Raw genomic sequence first — 10542 nt, 5'->3', positions numbered from 1 at the left:
CTATTACACTACTACAAAGGAATAAACTCTTAAAACTTAGAACACTAGGAAGTTGGGTCACAATACAGGGCATAGGACACTTGTGGCAAAATACATGGAATAGAAAAATTGGATATACTAACGGGGCAGGCATTACAAAGTTGTAACAAATAATTGGGAGAAGGTAGAACACTGAAAAAATAAGGGGTTACCGATTACCCATGGCATAAACAACTGGGATCACTAAATTTGCCGTGTTTTGCCACACCCCCTTTTTTACCACCCGGCTACAGCTTCCTACCACCCGGCTGAAAAAAATTTCTGGGGAGAACACTGCTTTCATATAACCAGTCTATGTACATATCTCTTTACATTCAATGCACTGATTACCAGTACCTGTCCCAGCAATAAACTCTACAATAATTAATAAATCACAGCCTTTAAGCCTGCTTTTTGCAAGACTGTGCCACTACTTCTTGCTGAGGTGTTTAGTCCATTGAAAGCTGATTACATTACCTGAATGTAATGTAGCATTGCCAATGCTACAATACTGTACCTCAAAATTTTTAGAAAAGATCCTGCCTGGAAGACCACATGAGCCCAATTAAAACAATATAAGTAAACATAATATAATTTTGTTAATATCCACATCTAAATACATTCTTAGTCCATCCTTCCATGGCCTGTTTATTGGGATTCTGAAGTTCAGTTATAACAAATCATAACAATGACACATTATTTAGTAACAACTAGAACAAAAAGCAAAAATAATAATAATATAATTACCTGTATCTATGTCATTTCCATTTGCTGCTTCTCTTAACTTCCTTTGAGCTGTTGAAAAAGAATGTTTTTACACAGAATTATTTAGCTATACAAACAATATACTTTCCATCTGAAAGCCTGTGTTAGGCTTAGTCTCCATGGACTGTTTTCCTAGCGTTTAAAAGCCCATATTTGAAATTACTGTGCATTACAATGGGCTAATCTACACCAGGGTGTTTGTAGAAGGCACATTTTGAGCATTTAGGAGACTGCACCTTGCTGCATTTTAAAATTTTTAACTACCTATAAACCCTTCCACTCATACAAATGAGTTTATAAGTGTTTAAAAAATCAGTCTGTGTAGACTAAGCCTTAGTACTCAACTTTCCAAATACAAAATGTCAAGCATAAGTGCATTAAGTTCCTTTCAGAGGAGTTGTACTAGTCACATTAAATTTACAGGCTGGCTTTAAGGGAGGATAAAACATTATTTTTGCAGCAACTGCATATTTGGGGAACACATCTAATGACTTCATACAACATTTGATATGATATCCCTGAATGTTCCTGCAACTAGTAGTGTGCAGCCGGCTACAATTATTTTTAATAAACAGCCACCCCACTGGTGGAATGTGTCAGGCATGGGTACTTTGGTAACAAACAATGCACTGTTTTGAGCCATAGAAAAAAAAAGTAATAAATACAAATCATTTACAGTAAAGCATGTACATTAAAAGGGTTTTCCGAACAATAAGGCATCCCCTTTATTATGCCCTTCAAGCCAAGTCTGATCCTTAATACCAGTGTTTTCATCTAGGGTTCCTCCAGAGGTTCTTTGAGTACTCTTTCACTCTCCATATAAATGTTGTTTTTCCCCTGATAATTATTAATTCAGTGTTATAAATCTTTCCCCATAATTTTGTAAACATTACACTCTTCCACGTGTTATCCCCATTTAATGGTCCATTTTCCCCACCCTCATCATTTTGTCAGACAATACAGCCCTACTTTACATATCCATTGACCTCCCAGATCAGTTTAGCAGACACCTATGATCTTTGTGGCCATCTGTAAGGGTGACATTCTTCCCACTGGTCAACAATTTAAGAAAGATTTTTTGCATTGACCATCACACTAATGCACTTCACTTTATAGCCTAAGGGTGGAGAACCCCTTTCTTCAAATGAGGTTATAATTTTTCTTCTCTAAGGCTGGGTCTACACGGATGTTTTAAAAAACCCATGTAAACGTTCCCACTGCGTTTTATGCACTTTCATTCGAATTTTAAAGCTTGCCAAAACATCTGTGCTGTGTTTTCCCGCAGTTTTAATGCGTTTACGTTTTAAGTGCTTATAAATTAAATCAATAGAAGCATTTACCTGCATTAACCCTGTATTTTTAATTTTTTAATGTCGCAAGCAACGTTATAGATAACGTGCGTCAAAGAAACGTCCTGGTGTGGATTATACCATTGGAATGCATGGGAATTACAAACATGGGATTTTAAAGCCTCAGGTAAACGCTGGGGAAACTTTTGTGTAAACTACGCCTAATGAATGTTTCCAATGATTTCCTGGTAGTGTTAGTATCAATGTCAGGTTTTATTAGCTTTCTGTGTCCACGTTACCCTTCTCTTTTTGGTGGCTATTTAGATGGCATTATAAAAAGGATATTTAATGTACAGCGTTGCGTAATATGTTGGCGCTATATAAATCCTGTTTATTAATAATAATAATAATAATAATAAGGATCTTTCTTTTAAAACATAGATTTAAATCTATGACTGAGCACCAAATCAAAGAATTTTTATCCTGGGGTAAATGGAGTCTGACACATGACCATAATAAAGAATGGAAAGTAATTACCTATGCAAGTTCGACTTTAATATTACCTGTATTTGTATGGCACCAACATATTAAATGGCACTGTACTATAAATACAGGTGAATACAAATGACAGACATATACAAACAATGGAGGAGAGGACACTGCCCTAAAAAGAGCTACTACACAGACTTGTGGGATAGTCCAAAAGCAGCAACCAGTGTCACATACATAAATATTGTAATGTAAAAGACTGAACGATTATCATCTATAGGGGGTGTGGAGGGATCATGTGACTGCTGGGCATACATCCTACCACAAGCACTGCTCACCGTAGCTCTCCTTTCCTAGCGGACATATTCTGTAGCGGTGTTGTCGGTGAGATTTCACACGGCCTCCGAAATCCCTTTTTTGCTTTTCGGGTTCCTCCCATAGTGCTCTGAGCAATTCAGGCACAATAGGTGGGCAAAGCTCTTCAACCCTAACTCCAGCGCCCAAATCTGGAGAAATAATCGTCTGGCCACCCTCATCTACCTCCATTCCTTCCACAGGCTCTGAATAGCACTAGGCCGAAGTAACCACGGTAACAAGAACCTGCAGCCAATCATAGCCGAGCATTTGGAAAGCCCTAGTCAAGCCTATTTGAATATCATTTGACAGATCCCGCCTTGGCCTGTCTAGTTATTTTATCGCCACAAGGTGGCAGGCTTCGCTAACCAATTGATATTATGTGTACATTTCCTCACTGCACTTCCTACACCTTGTGTGATCCATCACTTGCTTCGATCACTGCACTTCTCACATTCATTCTGAAAATTGTTTCAGTCATTTATTATACACTCCTCATATTCATTCTGTATTTCAAAGCCTTTCCCCTGAAAATTGTGCCAATTACTGCACCATTCACTCATATTATTCTGTGTTTCATATCTCTTGATTCTCCTCCATTCTTCATACCATTTCTGTTTTCCAGAGTTTTTCTCTGATAATTGTCAGTCGCTCCTCATCCACTCCTCATATCAATTCTGTGTTTCATCATCTTTCCTAAGACAATTGTGTTACTCAATACTTTTTCACTCCCCATATACAGTTTGTGTTTGCCCTGATAATTATGTCAACCCCCACTAATCCCCTTATTAATTCCGTTATAAACATTTCTCTGGTAACTTTGTATACATTACACTCTTCCTTATACCCATCCTTTTTTCCATCTTCCTTGCCCTCATTATTTTGTCAGACTACATCCCTACATTACATATCCATTGACCTCCAGTTTAGGGGACAGCAATCATTTTTTTGCTAATTGTAAGGGTGACATTCTTCCCACTGGTCAACAATTTAGGAAACATTTTTGCATTGCCCATCACACTAATGCACTGTCAACTGTACATATAATAAGTACGGTAATGTCAGGGGTTCCCTAAGACCTCTTAGATTGTAAGCTCTTCTGGGCAGGGTCCTCCCCTCATCCTCTATCACTGTCTGTATCTATCTGTCATTTACATAGTTACATAGTAGGTTAGATTGAAAAATAACATAGATCCATCAGGTACAACCACCAGGGAAATAAACATATCCCAGATATAAAACCTTATGACATAGTTGGTCTAGAGCAAAGGTCAGCAAACTTTTTTGGCCACTAGGCCATTTCAGGGTAGGCAGGAGAACACTAGGCCGGACTCTCTCTTGAGTCCCACCCTAATGGTTCCACCCCTCACCAGGAATAACCCCTGAAGGGAAATCCTTTTCCTCTGCAATGCATATGGAGAAGAGGGAATGTTCCCTATTTACCCTGGCGGGGGAAGTGTTAACGCGGGCCACGGTAAATAGGGAAGGGAGCCACAACACGGAGGCTAAAGAGCTGCATGCGGCTCAGGAGCTCCGGCTCCTGTAGTTTGTTCCGACTCCGCTGTGGGTTGCCGGCCGTGATAAGGTGGGATCGGCCAGGGGGCATTAGGCCCGAACAAACTACTGGCTAGGCCGTAACTGGCCTAAAGGCCTAAGTTTGCCTACCTCTGGTCGCGAAGGCAAAAATACCCTGGTGCAATTTGCTTCAACAGAGGAAATCCTTCCTGATTTCATGAGGCAGTCGGATGTTCCCTGGATCAACAGTCTCTGTTATCTTTACTTCAAATACTTAATACCCACTTATATTCTGTGCGTCTATAAATCATCCAGCTTTTTTTTAAGCAATCTTTAGTAGTTGCTGAAACTACTTCCTGAGGGAGCTGATTCCACATTTTCACAGACCTTACAGTGAAGAATCCCTTCCTTATCCGGGGCTTAAACTTCTTTTCCTCCAGACACAAAGAGTGCCCTCTTGTTCTTTGTAATGATCTCAAAGTGAATAATGAGGAAGAGAGATCTTTATATGGACCATTTATATATTTATACAGGGTGATCATATACCCCCTTAACCTCCTGGGTGGTTCATTTCTGTCCGGATTTATATGTCTAAAAGCGGTACATTGTTTTTCATGAAAATTTATTTTACAGTATAATATAATAGTATGAGTATAATAAAGTTTGAAACACAAAATCATGTCAAAATAATAAATGAAAAAAAAACAATATATATATATATATATATATATATAAAATTAATAATAAAAAAAATATAAAATAAATAAATATTATACTCATACTTTTATATTATACTGTAAAATAAATGTTCATGAAAGACAATGTACTGCTTTCACACAAATAAATCCAATTTAATGCACTCAATACAGTTATTTTGTATTGAATGCAAAACAAATAGATTTAAAATTCCTGCCACGCTCCGAATAGAATGTCCACACACACTGATGTCACCAGAAACTCCCCGGTGACTGATCAGATGCACATGAGAACCAGCCAGAGGAAGAAAGGAGACACGAGGGATGAAGGAGACAGCCTGAGACAGCCAATGCATTCATATATGTTTTCATTTCTATTCAGCAGTATTATAAATTAGTATTGTTATTTAGTAAAAGTCCCCTAAGGACGCCTATCGGTGTCGGGACCACAGACAATCATGTACCATGCGATCACTTTCTATATTTGTAAACATTACAGCCTAAGGCACTGTATGCACTAATACCTGATACTATATATATCTTAAACCTTGTATGTTAGCTGCTATATAATCTATGTAAAACCTATTAAATTTTTTGCCAAGAAGCCCCAACCTATTCTCTTTCAACTTTTTAATTTAATTGTATAGGGCTGGCTTAAAACACATGGAGAACTACTGCTAGAGGAACCTAGCTCTTCTCTTCCTTCTTCTTTCCCTACTTTACATATCCATTCTATGTTCTATTGCCTTTTATTTGATAATGCTACTCCTCCACCCATAATAATTCAGTGTTCTATTTTTCTCCCCTTGATAATTGTGATAATCCCTACTGCACCAGTTCTCAAGACTATTCTGTGTTCCTCTGCCCTTCCCTTGATATTTGGGTCACTCACTAATTACCACTTTGCTCATTGATTTTGTGCTATATCACCCTTATATCACCCTTCCCTTAACATTTGTGTCAGTTTCTACTCTCATACCCATGTGATCCATTGCTCTTCCTCCTTTAATTGTGTTGTTCCATATTCCTCCACTTCTGATCTCATACCGTGTACCATTGCCCTTACCTTGATAATTGTGTCACTTTACTTTTCATACTAATTTTGTGTTTCATTACCTTTCTCCTAATAATTGTGTTTATCACTACTCTTTTACCTCTCTTATAAATTCTGTTTATCATTTCCCTTCTCCTCATTAATGTGTCAATTACTAATCTTCCACTCTTCATACCAATTATGGAAAAGTGATCCCATGGCTACACAGGAGGAGCCTTCCCCCACAATTCCTCAAAGACGGCCCAAATCAGCCTATTTGCCAACTCTTTCTTCATACCCCAATATACACACATTTGCTAACTTGGTAACTCAAGACATTAACAAATTGCAAACTCATACCTTCCACGCAACCTTCGGGAAGTCCTTTAAAAATTTACAAATAATAAAAATATCATCATAAAAAGGGTGACTGACCCCATAAAAAGGGTCAGACAAGGGTGGTAACATTGTCATCATGGACAAATGCCATTATGAACAGATCTGCCTATGGATCTTTTGCAACTCTGACTGGTATAAACCTATTTCTGGCCACATGATTGACCATTTCTACATTTCTACTAGTGAATATTACGGTATTATTAACCGAGCTTTAATCAGGAATCATTGATCCAAAAATGTGAGACTTCTCACTAAACACCCAGTTACACCCACATTTTGCTCATCAAAGTTCATAAGAATCTAGACAACCAATTAGGAAGGCCAATAATCTCAGGAGTTGGCTTAATTTCATCCAATGCAAGCAAATTAGTAGATGTTTAACCTCAGACCCATTGTTAAAACCCTTCTATTCATACCTCAGAGACACCATAGAGCTTCTCAAGTTTACCCCTCAGCTACGTATTCCACGCAACTCCACCTTATTTTCTATTGATGTTGAAGCATTGTCGTGCAGCATACCTCACCAGAAAGGCCTAGGGAAAATATGAGTGTAGAGAAGAATGTACCCTAAATATAGCTTCTTTTGTACTTCCTCACATAGGAAGATTATAGGAAGTAATAGGTATTATTAGATTTTAGGCAGGCTCTGAAAAGACCAGTAAAAGTTGTACACAGTTCGCAGGTGTGACTGCTTTTACCATGTGTGATTTGGCATCCAACCAACAGTGCTAATATTACCTACTAAGGACCTCATTGGCTTTTTCTCAAAGTAAAATGGGGATGATATTTAAGCAGTAGTGCTCAATAGACAGTATACCTGTAATGGGGCATGTCTTTTGTGCTACAGTCTGATTTATTTCTGGAACACAGCAGGCATGAACCTGTACAGTACAAAATGGGGATTGAAAGGCTAACAGGTGCTAGGATTCAATTTGGATTTTGACAAATTCAGAACCCTTATTTTCTGCTAAATGACACTAAAAAGGCAGGTGCTGGAGGAAAAAGAAGATGCCTGTGTCCCATCCCACACTGCGTGTCTGGTAAAAAAAAGATCAAACATGTTTTTCTAAACTGTTTAGTGTTAAAATTAGAAGTGAAGTTCAAAAATAAAAAAAAATGTCAGCAGGCAGGGTAATGCTGAATACCTGTCATACCTGCCTTTGCATTTATATATTTTTTTTAAATACACTTAACCTCTCCCCCGCTAGACTAGACCTAGACCCAGCTGTGTTCACTCAGTCCTCTTCCATGTTCGTGACTGTGAGAAAAAAAGATGCTGGAAGCGGTAACGCTGAGTCATACTCGGGGTAGCTAAACCTATGGAAAACCTTGGTAAATTGAGACTTACCTGATCCGCCGGCCCATTTTCTTTCTACCTCCGGATGGCGTTTTCTGCACTCGCTGAGTCACCAGGGAGTTCCCCAGAGTTCGACGGAGTTAACATCGGTGCATGCAGACGTTCTGTTCGGGGCAGGGTGGGAAATTCAAATATATTTTTATTGCATTCAATACAAAATAACTGTATTGAATGCAATACAGTAGATTTAAGTGTAAAAGTGGTACATTGTCTTTTATTTTAAAGTATAACATATTAGTATGAGTATAATATTTATTAAAATATAGTAGTATGAGTATAAAAAAAATTAAAAAAAAATAAAAATTTAATTTATTATTTTGACATGATTTTGTGTTTTAAATTATACTCATACTATTATATTACACTGTAAAATAAATTTTCATGAAAAACAATGTACCGCTTTTAGACATAAAAAAACGGACAGAAATGAACCGCCCGGGAGGGTAATTCCCAGGTAGCATGTATGCCAGGACTGTACACTAAGCTGTATATAACAGAGCTTTGGGTACATATCAGAAAAGATTGCAAACTGGCAGGTACGTTTGTTTGATTGCAGAATGGACATCATCTGTATGATCATCAGTCCCTTCTGGAAAAACAACCTACCTGCTTGCTATTTCTTATATTTAAAGTATAGTTCTTTAATCGACCAATGGTGCCCCCAGTTATCCTATAAACATGTTATTAAAAACAGCCACACTAAGGCTGCATACGCACATTCAATAATATTTCACAATCCTTTCCAATGACAATCGACTGAACAAATGCATGAACAAGCCCTGTACATACAGCACCATTCTGCTGTAAGGAGAGGGGAGAACAGCTGGGAGGCACCATGATGTGCTCTCCCCCCTCCACTCCCCTTCTATCAGATTCCACAGGATGGATCCATGAACAACAGATGACGAGCTCTGTACACACGCCAGATTCTCGTCCAATATCAGCCCTGAGAAGGTTATCGGACGAGAATCATCTGATGTATGTGTATTTATGTATGTGTATGTATGTATGTATGTATGTATGTATGTGTATGTAGCCTAAATGTCTGTCACCTATTGCCCAAATCAACATATTTTAAAACTATGAAACAAATAACCACTGCTGCCAACAGATAAAAAAAAAACACATACAGCCTGAATGCTTATCTGGATTTTTCAGCTTTGCCCAACTGAGTGCAAATACAGATGGAGTCCATCAATTTAGTTTTTTTTAGTATATCTTGATTTGTTTTTTGAACAATATAAATAACAAAAAAGCATTTTGTCTTTCAATATACAGAAATTTAAATAAACATACATATACAAAGACCATAGAATAATATAGATTCTTTCTTACATGTTTGATGTTACAATATTAGTGTTCCTTCAATCTCTAATATTTTGGATAGCATAGATTCAGTAGACATTGAAAATACTATTCAAAAAATTATAACAAACAAACAACAAAAAACAAACAAACAAACATAGTCCATGGAGTACCCAAATAACATAATAAAATTTACTCTCAACTGTCACTGACTAAACAGTATGGCGTTGCAGAGAAAAAAATTCCCAATTTAAATCCAATCTGGATTACTCTGTTTGACACTAGTTGTCAGTTATTAATGTAAATATGCCTAACCAAACCATTTTACAACACATCTAACTGGCCTAGAGTTCCCTTTAACTTTTCTGTGTCATACCACATGGTGTGTTTGAACAAAGACATCAATCCTTTCAGCTGCTCACTTGTTAATTCTATAGGTGTCACACACAAAAAGAAAGAGGACCACTAGGGGGACACCAATGCAGAATTGGTGGTAGAAGGGAGGTATATTTGCCCAAGATTCCTCTCCTATGTGAAGTAGCAGGTGGAAAACTCTCACCTGCAAGGTAATTAATGAAGCAGCACTGAGGGTGGGGGATATACCAGAGCCAGGAGCTCAGTCAGTGCCCCTGATTCATCAAGCAGAATCGGATTATCGGTCGCGCATTCGTATTCGCGATCCGAAATCGTACACGATCGCGCTATTCAGCAACTGAAAAAGCTCGCAGCCGGAGCCGCGCATCTCCGGCAGCTTTACACTGGCGAGCTTGTGCTTAAATTTGAGCATATATAAGGGTGTGGCTTAACTTGCTTTTTCCTTTTTATTTTTGGAGGGGCCGTTGTTTTATGTGTTATCCTAATTAATCTAGGTTGCTGCATTTGATACTTTGCTTACCATTTAGCACAATAGCTTCTTTTTAATTTTTTTTACTTTGAATGTTTTAATGTCTATTTTGCAGTTTTGAAGTCAATGTTAATGCTATGTTATTGTGTTTGTGGCCATATTGTTTGATTGCAAAATTCTGCCCTTATTACCACTTTTCAATGTTTGTCCTGCATATATATATTTTCTAATCTAGTTTTCCACCCTTGGTATGCCAAAATTGCATATTGGTTTGGTAAGTATTTTTTGAATGCAATATTTGTTGGGCCATTTTTGAACTATTTTGGCTTTACATGGAAGTGTGGGTTTACATGTGTTTTGTTTGTTCTTTTTAATTTGTCATTTAGTGTAAATTTAGTTATGTAATGTGTTCTTTTTTTTTGTGTTTTTATATTTTATTGTGACCTTTTTAGCAAATGTTTATTTTGAATAAAGTTGTT

The 10542-nt window shown here is 37.5% G+C and overlaps 1 protein-coding gene across 1 annotated transcript in view; it reads right to left on the bottom strand.

Annotated features, from left to right (window-relative positions):
• Nucleotides 1-3148, bottom strand: part of ANKRD54 (ankyrin repeat domain 54) — a 10826-nt gene extending 7678 nt beyond the window's left edge. Inside the window, exons 1-2 of the mRNA XM_072421142.1 lie at nucleotides 2900-3148; nucleotides 766-813 (exon numbers count right to left, since the gene is read on the bottom strand). Coding sequence (XP_072277243.1) covers nucleotides 766-813; nucleotides 2900-3107 — 256 coding nt within the window. The 5' untranslated portion in view covers nucleotides 3108-3148. The remainder of the gene's footprint in view (nucleotides 1-765; nucleotides 814-2899) is intronic.
• Nucleotides 3149-10542: the final 7394 nt, after the last annotated feature.

The sequence above is a fragment of the Pyxicephalus adspersus genome, chromosome 8 (assembly GCF_032062135.1).
Source record: "Pyxicephalus adspersus chromosome 8, UCB_Pads_2.0, whole genome shotgun sequence".
Lineage (NCBI taxonomy): Eukaryota > Metazoa > Chordata > Amphibia > Anura > Pyxicephalidae > Pyxicephalus > Pyxicephalus adspersus.
The sequence above is the reverse complement of the archived record's forward strand: the minus strand, read 5'-3'. Positions and strand labels throughout refer to the sequence as shown.